Consider the following 18,562-nt stretch of genomic DNA (forward strand, 5'->3'; position numbering starts at 1 on the left):
GCAAGAGGTCCGGACGTGACATAGCTGCACATCATCTCTCCTCTCTCTCCTCTTCTCCTCATCTTAGTCACGTTACTTACCTCCAGACATCTGCAGGTACCGGTCAGAAACAATGTGGCTGATCGTGCTGGCCACGTTACTTCACCGCGCCTCGGCTTACGACGTGGACCTGAAGAAACTGGACGGGCTGGCGAAGGCGAGGGTGGAGGTACAGTAACACAGGATTCATACGAGGGTGGAGGTACAGTAACACAGGATTCATACGAGGGTGGAGGTACAGTAACACAGGATTCATACGAGGGTGGAGGTACAGTAACACAGGATTCAGTAACACAGGACGAGGGTGGAGGTACAGTAACACAGGATTCATCATACAGTAACACAGGATCCATACGAGGGTGGAGGTACAGTAACACAGGATTCATACGAGGGTGGAGGTACAGTAACACAGGATTCATACGAGGGTGGAGGTACAGTAACACAGGATTCATACGAGGGTGGAGGTACAGTAACACAGGATTCATACGAGGGTGGAGGTACAGTAACACAGGATTCATACGAGGGTGGAGGTACAGTAACACAGGATTGGTTGTGTTTACAGACGATGGGTCGAGGCTCTTCACTCATTTTCTCATTTCAATTTTGGTTAAATGTGTGAATAGACTCGATAGATTGCTCAGATTTACGCGATGTGCGCATGCGTGAGTGAATCTTCAAGGGGGAGAACCCAATTAAGCAGACAATACATGTATTTTATGTAATAACGATAAAAAAATGATAAAAGTGACTTAGGGTAGTTGGAAGTTATCTGATAATAGACTGAGGGCGTGTAACTGGAGGTCTAAATCCTGAACAAAAGTTGATGAAACTCAACCCCTCTTTCCATGCAGCTGTTCCCCCAGGGTGTCACCAAATCACCACCCTGCCAGCATCACAGAAGAAAAGCAAGTTATCTCTTGCTATTGTTGGGTTAGTCACACCTGCTGCTACTCAATACCTGCGGCCCAATTCTTTTTTTAAATGCTGGGAGGCAGCCATCCCAGAAGCCCGAAACTAAACCAGGGCCCTCAGGACAACGCTGCAACCAGAACATCATAGAGACCTGAACAAAGGAAACTATTATATGCATTAAGACACATTCTAGTGGCTCAGTCAGGCGATAGCTCAGTTCCAAATTATGAGAGCTGCTTATAACCATATCCTGAATCTGATGTTCTGTCTCTTTCCAGACGTGTGGTGGATGACAGCTGAACAGGCTCAGTGAGGTGAGTTACCGTCTGTCATGTAATCAACAGGTAAAAAATGGACAGAACACTGGGAGCCAGAGTCAGAGGCAGACTGAAGCCTAATCCCTGCCTTAAAGTGCTTTCTCACTGAGGAACATTTGGCGTTTCACATCTAGAGTTTCACTTAATCCCCCAGAGATCTGTCACGGAAACCGTCTCTGAGTGAAAAACATTAATCCACCCCTCTGTCTGCAGGTCAAAGCCTTTGTGGTCCAGGACATTCCTCGTTAGTATCCTTTGGCTCAAGTACACTGCTGCTACTTGTTCTTATATGTCTGTTAATAAATTGCACACTGCAAAAAGTACAGTGTGTTCTCTCTGTGCCAATCCTTCACCATCACTCCCTCAGCCATAACCTGGTGATGAAGCACATTCCTGGGGCCGACCCTGAGCTTGTCCTCCTGAACCACTATTTTGAAGAGCTGGATGTAAGTCTTTTGTTTTGCAGCGTATCTATATTTGCATTGTTCTTGTTTGAAAATATGTCGAAGACTCTATATGAAGACTTTAAATGTGATTATAGCATCTATAATACAAAATAATGTGACAATTATGGTGTCAATCAGTCTATGTGTTTGTTTTAGCACATTCATTGTCTTTGGAAGTGGAAGGATGGGGTCTTTCAACACTAATTATTATGGTTCATTCTAAAATCCTACACACAGGGGCTCAAAGCAAAATGCAAAACAGCTTTTTTCTCTATAAATATTGCTTTATTTACTTTCCAAAAGCGAAATTAAGGCTAAAAGGTATAATTTATAGCTGCATTGATCTTTTATTTTTGGCCACTTGAGGGCAGAATTTACACCAAGCCATAAACCCACAACTCTACTCACCTTTTAAAATTTCCTGGCAAACTGTTGCTAAGTAACACATCCAGCAGACACAAAGCCACATTAACATTAAGAATAAGTCGTGTGTTGGGGACCTGATGTGTAGTTACAGGTCATTGCAGCATCAAGCAGCATCAACAGGGAAAAGTACATTTAAACTGGAACTATAATTTAACATATGTGTCTGCCCTCCACAGCGGATCGCCCTGTCTGACATGACTCGCTCTGATATCAACAAGCTGCTGGGCGAGCTGGGTTTCTACAAGAAGAGCGAACCTGAGGACGAGGTGCCTGAGGAGTTCCGCTTTTCTCCTGCCAAAGACAGCCCGTTTAAAGACGAGCCGCCCTACAAATCCTCAATTGCCTCCCTTGCCACAGACAACGCCTCCTCAGAGCCCAAACAGGAAGCCCAGCATACCGACCTGTAACCTGTCACAGTGGTGGAAATTAAGAATCTCACAGTACCATTAAGCCCCATAGCTACTCCACGACCAGCTGGTTAATGCAGTTGATGACAGAAATGCTTGTAATTTCAAAATAAGACCAGCAGATCATGGATCAGCCTTTAGGCAAGGGCACAATCTCAGCATTGGCAAAAGGCCTTTAAAAGCTCCACAGTCTGAATTTGCACATATTGTTCTTGCCGTTTGTTCTTAATTTAGCAGCAATAATAACCCAACGCGCTGCTTTGTGAGTGCTTTTCTACTCTCTACAAAAAGACTGGAAGTGTGTATGTTGTATTTTGATTTTTGGTCCATCATGTGTCAGCTGTCTTCAGAATATTTGCCTCACTTGAGTTCCCCTTGTGTGTCTGAATGCTTCCTTCCTACTGTGAAACCGTATGAAACCTCAGGCTGAAAACTTTCTTACTGGCCTGAGGCTGATGCTACATGTTCTGGTGGGTTGGACTGATGCACACAAGAGGATGCAAATGGAGGAAAATAATAAAATATTAAAACAAAGGTATATCATCCCCTGTCTTTGCTGTGTTGAATGTTGTCTGTTCCTTTTAAAGTGTAGATATAGATAGAGTAGGAGTATGAATGAAAGCATGTTGAACACTTGAAAAGGAATAATCTGGTGTTGAAAATGCAAACGTTAAATGTTTTACGAGACAAATAAGAGCAATAATCAAAACAAAACGCATTCATTTCTCAAATTGGTTTAATTTTGATTCATTAACAGTGGTGCACAGACACATGAAATGATGTGCTTGAGCTCTTATTTACAGCACTCACTGCTCTGTGGAAGGTTTAGTTTTTTTCAGTTGGCAGTGGTGAAATAATTCTCACATAATTTGTCTGAATCTACTTAAACAGAGCTTTTAGAAATAAGTTTCATCAAGCTCATTCAGCTCTGAAACGGTCAGATTTTTGACATCTTCTCAGAGGAATCTTAATCTTACAAGCAGAATAAAAATCTTGATTAAAAAATTTCCATTAGCTTCACGTTGTAAAATATACAATTGGCAGTTATGTTCAGTCATGATTACTCATGTTTAAACAGAAAGCCGGCTTTCATCAGGCCCTTTAACTTGTCCAAAAAGTGACCCCAATTATTTTTTTACAAAACAAGGTGATATCTTATTGACACACTTTAAACACAACTTTTAAAGCATAATGTACACACTGACAAAATAAAAAATATTATACTTCAACAAAAATCTACTGGCATAAATAAAGAGCCCTCTAAAAGAGCGGTGTGTGAGTGTGTTTGGCAGGGCAAGTGATGCTGCTGGATGATGGCAGCACTGCTCTACACACTTTTCTCTGTACAAAAGCTGCCAGTAAAGCACTAAGAAGCATCAAGTAATGATAAAGGTCAGCTTTATGATGTCAGGCTGCAACCCATTCCTCTAGTTGTTCTGCCTGAATTAAGAATGTGTTTCACTGCAAGCATTTTTCCTGTAAGAATAGTGTGATGATACAGTGATACAGGAGGACTACAATGTTCAAAAACAAATTGAAACAAGGTGAGCTTATTCAAAACAATTGAACAATGAAGAAACAACATCTCTGTGATCATGTATTAAATAGTCATATGAAAATTGTTTACATCAACATGACAATAGTAATAACTTAATTAAAATACTTCAAGCAGCCAGAATTTGGTAAAAGTTCAAAAGTACCGAAATGAAAACCAAATACTGCATCATATGGTTGGGTTTATTTTTGTGGAATTACCAACAGCAATGACAGCAAATCGAAAAACTAGCAGTAAAAATGCAGGTATAAATAACTTACAAGAAATACTATAAAAATATTTCTCTTTTCTCTCTTGAAGTGTTTTTTAGTACACTAATATTACCTTGTACAAAGCTAAATACAAAAACAAGATGTCAAATTTAAAATCTTAAAAAGTAGTCTAATAAAAACTTTGGCGCTGTCTTGCTGGAGAGAGGTGGACTTTGTGTTAATGAAATAATTAATACACATCACCACTGCCAACAAAGTTAATAAGCAAACACACACACACACACACACACACACACACAATCCCAACTTGTCCATCAGAGATGAGCAACTCTGTGACGCAGCCTGTCAGTGTGGAGGCGGTCATCAGGATAAGATAGAGCTGGGGGGGGGGGGGTCAGGGCTTGTGAAGGGAGCGGGAGGGTCCAGGGATGAGGCCACGTCGAGGCAGCACACTCACTGAGCACAGGTCAGAGGTCACAGGGTCGACCCATGGACATCTCGTATCTGCGCAGGTGGTTGACCAGAGACTGCACGTAGGTGAAGACGCATTTGGAGTCGGGTTTATTACCCATGATCATCATGTCCTCCACCTCCAGTAAAGGCATGCAGTTGGCGTAGGTCCTGAGGAACAGCATACGAGAGACAGGACGTGTGAGAAAGAGGATGAACAGACAGGATGGTCGAGGACCAGAGATAGAGCAGAGAGAGGGATATTCTCTTCTGATGGTCATGATTATTCATATTTAGTCATCAATTAGGTGCTTTCACAATTATGATTAACCAAACACAGACACACACATACACACACCTCAGCACTGACAAACTCGGGTCCTTCCTTGTTGTAGTTATGCTCTACTGCTTTATTTTTTTAATCCTTTTTTGTCTCGGTTTTCTCTCATGCACTTCGTAGTAAATCCCTTTATAAGCTCTCTATAAATAAATTCAGTGATGCAGGGTGTTTCAATAAACAGTTCTAGGAACCAAGACCTCAAATGTGAGTGATGCAGGGAGCGACCACAGGGTGGCATCATTCCTACACGTACTGTAAACCCTCTGAGACGTCCCACACAAACAAAGTGTAGAGTGACGGGGAACAGCACAAGTGTAAATCTCTCGCATGAGAAAATAAATGTCAACAACATAAACTTTATTTAAGGAACTGTAGACCTGGGGTCATCCTGTACTTTACTATTACACTATCTTTTAAAGGCTTTACAAGCACAAACGCCAGTAAATTCACACTTGATAAAACGTCAGAGGACAACCCGGCCTTTTCCGTTCTCTGCTTTGTTTCTTCACTCCTCTGTTTGAGATATTGTAATACAGCAGTTCCTTTTAAAGTGTGGAGCTGCAGATGGTCCTGGCTCTCTGCCTGGGCCATAGTCTGACTATGCAGAAATGCACACATGGACACACACACACACACACACACACACACACACACACACACACACACACACACACACACACACACACACACACACACACACACACACACACACACACACACACACACACACACACACACACACACACACACACCATGTTTGGTGCTTTGGACCTCGGTAGCTTCAGATTAACATGAAGGATCAAATATCCAAAGTGGCCAATAAAGGAGTTTTTCTGAACCATCATGTTTAACAGCTGCATAAAACATTCAGTTATCACACACACACTCGTACACACTCCCTCCATCCCATCTCTCAGAATCAAGCTGAGGTTCCTTCATAGGTTTGCCCCCTCTCTCACCATGGGTTCAGTTTTAGGTGGGGTGCGACTCTAGGAGGAGTTTTTGGTTTTAACCAGGCCCTTCGTCACCAGACCCCTGTAGAACTCCTGCAGGTACGTATACACACACTTCCAATCCGGCTCGCGCATCTTCACCATGTCGTCCACATCCAACAGCTGGGGACAGTCCACTAGTTTCCTGTGTCCGCACCCAGCAGGGGGTGGGGGGGGGAGAGGGTGGGGGTTGGGAGGGACAAGGAAAGGAAGGAAAGGCAGACCCAAACAGATAGAAACAAAGAGGAGGAGAAGGGTGAAATACAGATAAGAAAGAGAGAGAGAGAGAGAGAGAGAGAGAGAGAGAGAGAGAGAGAGAGAACAGGACAGAGACAGTGGACAAAGTGTGGGAAAGAGAGGAAGGAAAAAAACAGATAAAGCAGTGAGCAGCCAAACAAAAAGATTCAGGGTGAAAAGACGGAGGGAGAGAGAAATGACACAAAAAGAAACAATAACATTACATTCTCTGTGTTCACAAATATATCCATGAGTCGACATGCTTCATGAACATCATGATAGGTACAGTATGTGGCAAACACACACATAACACAAAACAAAACGTCAAATGAGTGTCAGGTGATGCTCATTTAGCCTTTTTGTTTGTTGTTGTTGTTTTTTTCGGTGCAACTTTAGACCATTTCAATACGACTACGTTCTTTCAGAAACACAAGACACGATGAAAAAAACAACAAGGATTCTGCAAAAAACAAAAGACATTATGGTGACTCTAAAAACATACTTGTGCACAGGAAGGAGTGTGTGTGACAGTGTGTGTGTTGGGATTCCAGATAACAGAAAACTGTGCAACACAAAGGTGGAAAGACGGGGGCTGTGGCTGGGTGACAGTCCAGTGTTGACAGCATGAATAATATCAACATTATCCTACTGGGAGCATGTGAGCACACACACACACACACACACACACACACATACATGTTGGTGGGGGGGCATCACAAGTGAGAATGGTGTGATGCAAGAGGGGACATTAGAAAGAGAGAGGAAAAGGAGAGGAGGGAGATTAGGAGTAAAAAGGAGGGGAGATGTTGGGGACTTAGCCGAGAGCTCAACCGTTTTTAACCTGGTGTCTGTTTGGGGAGGGTTTGCTCATGGGTCTCTGGTTTAGAGGAAATGGAGGTTGTCACAGCAGTTACTCATAGTAGAGGACAGATGGATAGTGGAGGTTTAGAGGTGGAGCAATTAGAGTAGAAGCCTTGAGGTGGTTCGCTACACCTGGGAGAGACAGGGAATGTTAGCACGGGGACATCAGTCGAGGAGATTCCACCCGTTTTCAGTCCGTCTCTGTGCTTCAGGATCAAACTGATGATGTCAAAGAGCAATACTGAATAAAAGCTAGAGTTGGATTTTTACAGAGAAACGAGAGAAGGATGTGAAAAATCTGTAAAGAAAGGGATTTGTGTTGGTTTGGAAAACTTGCTTTGATTGTTTTATTTGATTGTATTAGAGTCTATATCTCTGAGCTTAAGAGGAAAGGTCAACCTGAAAAAGCTTCTTCTGCTGGTTCTCCTAATATTCTTCGCATTTTCTCCAACAAGATTAACAAAAATGAGGGTTCACTGCAGTTGATGCGGTTTCTCCAACAAAGTCGGTTCACACTCTCACTTGGAAGTCAAAACTTACCAACAATAACTACACTGATATTGTTAGTGGACATGTTACTGGGACAAACTGTTTTTACTGTGTGTACTCACTCTGCAGTGCTGAATGCCACCTCAAAGTTTTGCCTGCGGTTGCTGGGGCTCAGGGAGTCGTAGTCAAAGGATTCAGGGAAAAAGTTGTGCACCAGGGCACAAAATGCCATGCCGTTACTCCAGCTGGATGAAAAGTTCTGAATATCCACATGCTGAAGGAGAAGACAAACAGAATAGACATAGAGGCGTTGATGGATACGTGATGGAAACATTCCCCAAGTAGGAAAATATCATCTTATCCTCTCTTGTTTTAATCATCGGGTTTAGACATTAAATATGAGCACTAAACACACAACGGGTTGCCGTGGCTGCTTGGCTCACCTCATAAGAGCGGGTTTTGGCTCGGCACCAGTCGAGCAGCATCTGCTTGATGGAGTTTGCGTTGGGTACACCAAAGCTGGTGGAACGCTGGACCTTGTTTACCTTGGCGACCGCCTGATTTCCAGGGCTGGAAGAAAAGTCAGGTGTGTGTTAATATTTACATTCTCTGACCTGCTCCTTTACTTTCTTTGGAAGTAATACCTCAAGGATTATCCTTACCCGCCTCCCTCCTTCTCCAGCTTCTCTATCATAGCTTTGCGGGCCTGCATGGCGGAGGTCTTCGGCAGAGTCTGAGCCCTCATCAGCTCCTTGCGCCTCTCGGCCTGCCTTCGCTCCACTGCGGCCAACCCGCCGCTGCCGCCGCGAGACGATGTGTCATCCTCACGGTCAAACACACTGAGGCAGGGACACGAACGGCAAGTTAATTTGTGAACATGCAGGGATTTTTAAACGTAGTGTACTTACTGCACTCGTGTTTTGTGACCTACCTGCCCACTTTTTTGCTTGTGTTGGAGGAGGACGATGATGATGTGGAAGAGCTGAAGCTGTATGATTTTGACTGGACTGTCCCTCCTGAGATAAAAACAAACAAACACATAGAGATATGAATGACATTGGTGATGTGACTGTAATAACTATACAGTATTATGAGAGATCCAGAAAGCAAAATAAAGAAAGGACTCACTGTCTGTCTTCTGCACATAACTGGCCTCGACGACAGTGCTGCGTGTTGATTTGCTCCCATCATCTAAAACCACAAACACACATTTTAAATTACAAACATATTGGATGTATCCATTTCGTGACAGTCAGTTTACTTACAACTTGTTTTTCATCTGCTTTTATTGTTTACTTTTACCTCCCAAGATGCCTATTTTGTCTTGCAATTGAAAATAAGTTTCACTTCTTTGTTGACTTGAGTGGTTAAAAACAGGTTCATGATAGGTTCAAAGTAGGTTCAGAAATGCACAGGAAAAGATAAGAAAAGACAAAACTACCTGATGAAGCAAAGCGGTCTGTCTTGGTGACTTGGCTGAGGCTGGAGCCATCTGCCGACTTCTCCACCTTCCGCATCACCAGCTCTCCTGCTCCGACCCCAGCGTGGCCTTTCTGTGCTCGCTCTTCTCTCTGCTGCCGGAGCTCCTGCAGACGGGTGTCGCGCTCCTTCTCTCTCTGGTCTAGGTTGGTGGAGAGGACAGGAGAGAGGGGACGGAGAGGTGGAGAGATGACGTCAGTGGAAAAAGAGGAGGAGGAGGAGGACAAAAGGTCCTAAACAAACTGACAGCACCTCATCTGAGATGGATTAAAACAGGGCTTCCAAATTTGAGGTGATCTTTACACAGTATTGTAAAATTCCTCTGAACACACAAACGCCCACAGGTTGGAGGCTCACAGCCAGGCCATAGCTGTCAGGGAATATGTACTGCACAAACATCACAGACCAAAGAGAGCAAACACAATCTGATCATCCTCTGTGGTGGGCTGTGACAAGTGCCAATGTCCAGGATACTGGTACCTTACCACCTGCAGTGCTTCCTCCAGCTTTTACCTGAGAGTGTTTTTAAACACACTATGCAGTGTACTATTACTAACTCTCTCTTTAGCTCTGTCTAATTAGATATTTTTTCAGCTTTTTATATGCTCAATGCCACTGATTAAGAAAGGTTAAACTGTGAGCTCAATGTAACAAGACGACGGTGAGTGCTCACTGCAAAACAGAGAATACTCCAGATGTGTTAAACGTTTCAGTAACAACGTTGCAGCACACCGAGGTGAGTGTGAAACCAGCATTCATGCACGTTAACAAAACAGTCTACATATACAACTTCATCATCCACAACAGACATCTGAGGGATCAACTGTTGTGGTCTGACAATGACAGGATGGTGCACACAAGCAGGCAAGTATCAACTGACAAAAGGTCACACTGCACACCAACCCGTCCTACCTATTTCCTCTTGAGTACATCCCAGCATCACCTCTAAGGGCAGAATGGATAGAAATCAAACAGAAATTGTAGGTAAATAAAAAAATGTTTATAATGAGGCAGTGTGTCTACCTTTGATGATTCGAAAGAAAGCAGCAGTCATGACAGAATAATTGGAGCGACAACGTTCGTGTGGTCTGTGATGAGAGAGTGTATTTCTTTGTTCTGTTACCTCTCTTTCTCTTGCGAAGGTCTCTCATGGCTGCACGGATCATCTTCCTCTCCTCAAAGTCTTTTGACTCATCAAGCTGTGGAAGAAAAAAAACAGAAACAATGAGATCATTCCTCACAGAAAGCCAAAGTGGCATGGCTCTGCTTATGCATTCAGTTCTAACATAGCTTTGATTATAAACACAACACCTGGCTATGACTTTTACAAATATACCCTCACATAGCCAGCGTGATTTAGCGTCAATGCACAAACCTTCCGCATGACTTAAGCCGCTGTATTCGTTACAAAGTGGAGCTTTCAACTCTAAATCATCCAGAATTATAACTTAGGTGTGAAGTACCATTTTGTCAAGGAGCTCTTCATCCTCGATAGCACCCAGCTGGTCGGCAGTCAGTTTTCCGGAGCGCTTGTCAGGTTTGGCCTGAGTGCTGGAGCCGTTGGGGATGGCCAGGATGTGAGACACCACCTGCGCAGACGGTCCAGCTGAAAACACCGGCTCAGAGGCCACGACCGGCTCTGTCTCCATCTGCACATGACACATAACGCAAACATACACAGCATGAGCAACAGCACATACCTACAGATGTGCAAGAGGATGCAAGGTTATACTAATTAGATTCATTTTCTATATTAATTTATTTTTTAAATAAATAAATTGTGACCTTAACTGGATAGGTGTCTTGCCATATGAGAGCTCCTGCACAAATAATCCCCTAAAAGTTCAGGATTTTAAGTTCTACACTTAAAAAAACCAAGATGAGGGTTTAAAAACAAAAACACTAAACTGAAGGTTTACTAACTACTTTACTTCTTACTGACATTTAGGACGTAATAAGCACAAGGGGATTTTGGTTAAACACGCTGTTGCCATAATAGGCCTTCGAGTGTTAAGCAGGCTCCCTCTAATAATCTCTTTTTGTAACAAGGCTGCCAGCTCACCACATCTCATCATTTCTTCCATCCCCTCCGCCTTCCAGCCATGCCAGAGAGGGTGACAGTAAGCACATGAGAGCGAGCGCAACCCTGCCAAGATAATGTTAACGTAGTGTGACTGACACACAGATGATACTGAGCTGCTTTGAAGCAGTAGTTTATGTGACAGGTACGGTACACCATTATGGCCCGAGGATTTGAACAATGCATTAGCAGATATAAACTCTGAAGAAATGGTATGTACACCACAGAAGGAGTGAGGGAGCAAGCTGAAGAGGAAGTAGAGCACCGAGAGAACAATCATAACATTATAGGTGGTTGATGAAGACCTGAGGATCTACCAGAATATTTGAAGTGACTATAAATCTAACAGAAAACACCTCTTAAATTTCCCTCCCATGTAGAGCTAAATGCCTGTGGCAGACTATGAGCTCTAGCTGTGGCTTGAATGCTTTTGTTGTAACTGAGTCCAGGTCCAGATTTAGCTCAGACAGCTGGCCCCGTCCCTCCTCCCTGTGGGCCCCAGCAGGACCAGCTCTCACCAGGGAAGGACAATGGTCAGTGCAGTCACAGCACTGTGTGATCAAGAGTGGACACTGGTTTTAAGACTTTTCTGGACATGGAACAGACTGGACTGAGACGCACTTGACCTAGGAGGAATGTTTTGGGACACAACACATCCCAAACAAGGGCTTTGATTCAGGCAAGGAGGGAATGTGAGTGGGGTTCTCTAGTTTAATTCAGTTTAAGGATACTTTTCAGCATCTGAGTCACTGTGACATACAAACGCTCTTTTTGTTTGGTTCTTCTCTAATGGGAGAGTGGCAAAAATCTTTCTGTAAAAAAAAAATTAAAAAAAATGTCATCCCTTAAACCTGCAAAACAGTCTTAGCCAGCTGAATTACAAAAGCAGGCATGAAAGAACTAGTGGATATTGCACAAATGCATTGGAGAAAAAAATAGTAGAAAAACAGATAAGTTGACCCCTCATAATCACAATCATCTGAGTAACATTTGAGAGTCCATCACCTTTACTGGTTGACTGGCAGGCCCAGCTGTCTTTGCCGGATTAGACAAGAATATGAACACAGGTCGGTTATACAACAGGAGATAATGTCGCAAATACTCCATCAAAGCAATCTGTCACAATTTACAGCTGAGATGGTCAAGCTTTTTGTAAAAGGAAGAGAGGACCTAGCGTACGATGAAAACCAATGGAGGGCTACGAGAGATGGAACAGCAGGTGAGCAAGAACACAGCTTGTCACTGGCATGGCAAGTAAAAGTACTCATGGCCAGCTGATCCACATGTATTGTAAACATCGGAACAAAAGATATTCTCATTCTTCACGCAGCTTATCTGAATTAAAAAGGGGTCATGATCAGAACCATTTACAGAGAGCAGTACCGTGCTGTTGTTGCAAGAAATGTCTGCCATCAAAGAGGGAGCAGAGAGGGAGCGGCGGGTTGCAAAGGTGGGGGGGTGGGAGACAGGTGAAGGCTCCGACTTCTGAGGTGTGCTTGTCCCAGTGGATACAGAGTGTAAGTCCGGGGGGCATGGCAGAGGTTCCTGCAGCGCGCTCGATGGAGTATCCAGAAGGTTATTAGCTGTGGTGTCCTGTGGTGCACTGGATGGAGAATCTTGGGGACTGCAGGATGAAGTATCATCTGGTCCACTGCATGATGTTGGCAAATCACTGGATGGTGTTTTGTTTTCACATGGAGTTGTAGGTGAGCTTTCTTTGCTGGGCAGTACAGCCAGCGAGGAATCAGGTAGCCCCATTACCTGGCACAGGGCCTCCACCTGCCTCACCAGCCTTTCTTGCTGAACCCTCAGACTCAGGTTCTCCTCCTGCAGCCGAGCAACAGCCTCGGCCAGAGGAGCCACCTGAGCTCCGGCCTCCTCCAGACGGGCATCCACCCGCTTCCCAAAGGCCTGCAGGTCACTATGGATCTCCCCCACAGCACACTGTAATGTTAATTCAAATTTCCTCCTGCAAATCTGCCCCTCTTCATCCTCTGCCTCCTCCTGAGCAAGCAGATCCCCTATCACCTCCTCCAGGCCGGACTCGGCACAAGCGCTATCTGGACTGCCCAAAGCCTCCGGAGCCTGTGAGGCTGGGAGGAAGTCCAGGTTCACTCCAGGCATGGCCAGACCAGCTGCACTTAATGTTACACTGGGCAAAGTCCTTTTAGTTTAAATCTTCTCGTGTCCCAAAAACGTAAGTTTGGGTGTAAAATCAGAGACTTCAAAAGGTCGAGGCCACAGATGTGAAGGTAGAATGTGTCCACTCTGTCCGTCCGTCTACAGAGACCTCTCAAAACAATGCACGCTCTTTATAGTCCCAACAAATCTCCCCTCTTTACAGGCCAACACCCTGACAGCCAATGAGCATGAAAGGAATCCCGTTTCCCAGGCAGCAGAAGCCCCACCCCTTAATTTCAGGTGCCATGGACATGTCTATTAATCTCCAGCCCTGCCGTTATTCCACTGAGCCATTGAGTCCTGGGGCACTGGTGGAGGCTAGAGGGGGAATGGTAGTGGCAACAATTCAGAAAACTCACCCCTCCCTCTTTCAACTTTCTTTTTTTATTTAGAGCTGTTGTCCTTCACACCTCGATGTCAGGCGACGAGGGGTTTAGCTGAGTTTCTAGGACTGGGTTGAGTGGAGTTACGTGTCAGTGTTTCACTCCTCATAAAATTGCATTCTGGCAAAATGCAACTACGTCGTGACTAATCAGGTAAATTGTTTTGCATGACTGGGATCTAAGGCAGACCTCCAGGGGGAAGATTAGTCCATGAAGGACAAAGTCTAGTTTAGAGACATGACACAGCAGACTGGCAGACCGGTAAAGGTGAGCACGGGCCCAGATCTCCACAGTTCTCTCTGGGCAAGGATGTTGGGAAGGACATTATAGCCCTTCCAAGGTTTTGAGTTACTCCTACTGACAAAGCAGCAGGGGCCCATCTGCTGCTCACGTGGATGCTTCAAGTGCCTTTGTGATAAATTAAGAGCTTGCCAAGAGCGCTGAAAGAAGTCTGTGTGTGTGCGCTGTTTATAGTGTAATATGCAAAAGTACATATTTTAGATGCCTATCGATGATTTATTGGCATACTGCAGACCATGCAGAGAAATCCATTGGTACTGTACATACTGTATCTCTGAAGGTAGGGTGATAATAAGCAACATGTAATAAGCCTGTAATTCTTGAGGACATGCCATTACATCACAAGCATTAAACTGATTCTAAAAAGTGCAATGGAGGACAATGTGTCAAAGGGCAACTGGGATAAATCCTGGGATTTACAGGTAAGGAAAACAGTTCCCAGGAAGAATCTGGCCTCGAGGGAGAGTGGAGAGAAATGTGACAGCAGGGAAATGGGTCAAACCCCAAGAAGGACATGGCTCTAGTCTTCCCATGCATCAAAGCACTAAAACACACTTTACCCACAGCAAAGCAAAGTGGAGTAGAAAGACCGGGAGCCTGACCTATATAAAGACTATAAAGTACATACACTATATGTTTCTGCATATATAGGTCTGTGTTTCTGATTATTATGGCTGAAACTGATGGAGTAGAACTGTATCATCACTCCTATATGTGACCGCTTCTCTGGCTATCATCAACCCTTTGTTTTTACAAAAATAATTGAGTGCAGCTTCCTACAGAGCTAAAAAAAAAGAAGCAATGCAGAGATGAGGGAAAATAATCGTAATCTAAGCAGGCAATAAAACATCATCCAGACATGTAATTCTCTCGCATCTTTTTCTCCCCAGTTTTCACCGAGGTCTGCAGAGCAGGCTCAAATCTGTGACACGTGAGAACTGGTTGTGTAACCAGCATGTGTCATGGATCAGCGGTATGGTAACAATGGGTTCATTCTCCCTCTGTGTGACAGTGAGACAATCTTTCATTGACCGTGGACCTGTGTCTCCATGTTCCCGCAGCAGCACCTGACCAGTATGTGACTGGCCTGTCATCACCCTGGTAATAAAGCTAAGGCCTTATTTATATTTGTGTTCAAGGCCCAGCGCAGTGGTCGCAGGAACGGACGGACGGACAGCTGAGATGAGCAGGAACAGCTGTGATAACTCGGAGAAGAGGGCTTCAATAATCAGCTGCTGGCCTCACCTGTCTGAAATGAACTCTCATCACTTCACTGCAGCACTACAAGCATCTTGACTTTTCCATTGACGTTATCTTCATCTCGCTTTCTTAATAAATAACAAGGAGTAGCTCTGTCTCTTTTAATAACTTTTGTCCTTCATTGTTTTGAGTATTTCCATTGCTTATTTTACCTAAAATGTTTCTCTCTATTGACTCTCAAATGGATTGAAAAGGTAATTTGCTGCAAGAACTACATGTTTTATTAGAATTTAAATAAATACCACTAAAGAAATAGGAGAGGTTGTGAGTGCTGAAGTAAGACCACCGAGGAGAAGCCCAGACCACCCAAACAGATCAGAGTCCCAGACAGGAACCACTGTGGTCAATAAACAACAATCAGCAACACTAAACAGGAAGAACTTATAAAACTCGTGTTTCTCTGCTTCGTTATCTGCACACGCTTGTTCTTATAATGAACATATACACTCATTTGAAAAGTGTACTTATGATGTTCTAATTCTCCCCTGACCCCTGGAACTTCAACTAAACCAGGAGAGTCAGAGAACAGGTGTCTCTGGATCAGTTTAAGGTAACAAAGCTTCCTCCCCCCTGGTTGATGCTGACCAACAGTGTCTGCTGATGTTTTTAACAATCTCATTAGCCACGTCGCTCAGGCTCAGTGTCTGTATCGGAGAACAGATCCGGCCAAAGCAGATGAAATATCAGCTGAGTGACGACAAGAAAGAAATACTTACCGTATTTTCCGCACTATAAGCGCGCTTTAAACTTGGGCGAAAAAAAGCCTTTAACCTTTTCTCGAACGTCAAAAACAGTTACAGTCCTTATAATCCGGAGCGCTGATTTATATATGGATTAATTCTGGTTGCTGCTTACTGACCTCAGTAAAGCGGCTTTAATTTTTGTGTGCTCTGTCAACATGTTTTAGTAGACTTAGTAAACTACAAAGCCGCACCGCAGCAGCATCACGGCCACCGTAGTCAGGAGCGTCAGGAGTAATACATACTGTGCTTCACCATCACATTACAGTGTGTGTGGATAAGGACCAACATGGCTCCTGTCAAGAGACACGCTTACGACGCGGACTTCACGCAGGAGAACATGGGAATAGAGCAGCTGCGAGAGAATTCAACATTAATGAATCAATGGTAGGAAGTGGAGGAAGTTTGACTGACTGACTGTTTTGTTTCGCTTAATGCGCCTTATAGTCCGGTGCGCCTTATATATGAAAAAAGATCGAAAATAGACCATTCATTGACAGTGCGCCTTATAATCCAGTGCGCCCTATAGTGCGGAAAATACGGTACTTATTCTCGTATCCTATCATGATGATGATGATGAAGTTGTTTGAATAGCCATGTATTTATAATCACTGCCTTAGTGGTGCTAGCATGCAGTCAGCAGCATAGTTTAGTCTTATATTGTTACTAAGGATTGGTGATTGTCTATAATCCATACTGTGCTGGTGGGTTGCTGTTGGAAACAATGAGAGGTCCCGGGAGGTAAATAAATAAACTATTTGAAACGGAAAAAAGGACGATTTTGTAATGCAAATTCTTCTGCATATATTTTTGAATAATTACATCATGTTTTTTCATGGAAAGACGTTACCTGCATGCCGTTATAGTAAGGTTGTAACAGCACTCAGCTCAGACAAGTATAAACCTCATCTACTGCAGAATCTTTGTCCTCTTCTATAAGGACGACTCTGCTGTGGTATCTTAGTTTGTGCCTGCGTCTCCACAAGGGTCTACCTGATGGAGACGGTCTCATCCTAACACTTTAAATTCACCCCGCAGCCTTCTGGCGTCTCCTCCCAACCCTAATTATCCAGCTCCTAGATCCCATAACCAGATTACAGCCGAGTTCGACACAGAGGGTGGCATACGCAGCCATTAAAGAGTAAACAGGACACCACTTCTCCTCTCCTCAACCTCTCAATCCCCCGCACTCCATTCATGAGGACACTTCCTTTCATGGAGGAGCGACGAAGTTAAGGAATGAGGCAAATAGGAGTTTAGCTTTTCATCCTGACCCCAGAGGTCACTGTGAGAAGAGAGGGGATCTGTTAGACTCTGACCACTTTCAGTCTGTTAAGTTGAATCTTTAGCTTTTAGCCCCCTAAGAAAAAAACTTGTGTCAACATGTGTTTCGATGCAGCTGGACAGCAATCACTGTGCGTGAAGACAGACAGGTGTGCTTTGGGAAACATTTCCCAGTTAAATCTCAGTGGGCATGGCCTTCCAAGAGAATAACAAGGAATGCCCCGAGCACCTCCTTCTCCCTCTCTCTCCTTCACATACCCTACAAGGACAGATGTGACTGGCTACCCACTCTGTGTTTGATAAACAAGGTTCTTCCCTCATCCTCCCTCCTTTCTCACACTCCGTCTGTCTTTCACTGTCCCGGCTCACTTGCTTTTCAGGCCTTAATGGGTGATTGCTGTGACATGGACGCAGCAAAAACACAGTGCAATTCAATTGAGTCAGTTGGGAATTAAATATTAGATGATCTTTAATTGGAAATGAACCGGGAATGTGGTGTTTGATGTAGGTTTGATCGGTTCTCTCTCCACTATCTATTGAGCCTCAATGTTGGGATCTTTTCCCAGAAAATAATTTGCAAATGCAGACTGTACCTTGATGGAGGATCCAGAGGAGAGGCTGGATGAGGAAATCTTGAATGGTGTAGCTCTGAGGCCAAGGGTCAACTCTGAAACAGACACAGCAAAGACACAAATTGATATGGATTTTAAGTACAAAACATCTAAATGCAGGTAGATATAGCCATAGTCTGAGTAGGGAACTAAGGCAGAGAAAGGTCTTGGTGCCCATATGCATGTTTACAGTCGAGATGCATGGTCTTCCACTGTGTTGGTGGTAGCCATTAATCAGTTACAGAAGCTGCCAAAGTGTCATAACAACCCTGTATCATGTCTAATGAGAGACAAGAGAGAAAATGTAGGTGACGCCACCTTTAATATAAACAACCCTCTATATTTGCCTGCAAGAGTATGCACATGCATGTCCTTGTGATCCGTTGGCAAACCGCCCAATCCCCATCCCTTCACTGAACACGCACGCACACCACACCACACCACACCACCACACACACACTAAAGCTATATCATAAACTACAGGATTGTTGCACACCAGCAGCACAGTGCACAATTTAAGACTTTAAGAAGGATGATACTTTTGAGAGAAACCGGAGACCC

At 44.0% G+C, this 18,562-nt stretch overlaps 2 protein-coding genes across 2 annotated transcripts in view; one reads left to right on the forward strand and one right to left on the reverse strand.

Moving 5' to 3' along the window:
- Positions 1 to 3,076, forward strand: selenom (selenoprotein M). Its single transcript, XM_054611357.1, has 5 exons — positions 1 to 208; positions 1,230 to 1,265; positions 1,482 to 1,516; positions 1,636 to 1,714; positions 2,317 to 3,076. The coding sequence occupies exons 1-5, from the start codon at positions 113 to 115 to the stop codon at positions 2,545 to 2,547; spliced, it is 477 nt and encodes a 158-aa protein (XP_054467332.1). The 5' UTR covers positions 1 to 112; the 3' UTR covers positions 2,548 to 3,076.
- Positions 3,077 to 3,278: 202 nt separating this feature from the next.
- The window catches only part of smtnb (smoothelin b), a 45,984-nt gene continuing 30,700 nt past the window's right edge, over positions 3,279 to 18,562 (reverse strand). Inside the window, exons 10-20 of the mRNA XM_054611304.1 lie at positions 17,984 to 18,057; positions 10,626 to 10,811; positions 10,286 to 10,361; positions 9,125 to 9,304; positions 8,812 to 8,874; positions 8,615 to 8,699; positions 8,346 to 8,522; positions 8,127 to 8,253; positions 7,806 to 7,957; positions 6,064 to 6,241; positions 3,279 to 4,935 (exon numbers count right to left, since the gene is read on the reverse strand). Of these exons, the coding sequence (XP_054467279.1) occupies positions 6,094 to 6,241; positions 7,806 to 7,957; positions 8,127 to 8,253; positions 8,346 to 8,522; positions 8,615 to 8,699; positions 8,812 to 8,874; positions 9,125 to 9,304; positions 10,286 to 10,361; positions 10,626 to 10,811; positions 17,984 to 18,057 (1,268 nt within the window). The 3' untranslated portion in view covers positions 3,279 to 4,935; positions 6,064 to 6,093. The remainder of the gene's footprint in view (positions 4,936 to 6,063; positions 6,242 to 7,805; positions 7,958 to 8,126; positions 8,254 to 8,345; positions 8,523 to 8,614; positions 8,700 to 8,811; positions 8,875 to 9,124; positions 9,305 to 10,285; positions 10,362 to 10,625; positions 10,812 to 17,983; positions 18,058 to 18,562) is intronic.

The sequence above is a fragment of the Anoplopoma fimbria genome, chromosome 13 (genome assembly GCF_027596085.1).
Source record: "Anoplopoma fimbria isolate UVic2021 breed Golden Eagle Sablefish chromosome 13, Afim_UVic_2022, whole genome shotgun sequence".
NCBI classification, from domain to species: Eukaryota; Metazoa; Chordata; class Actinopteri; order Perciformes; family Anoplopomatidae; genus Anoplopoma; species Anoplopoma fimbria.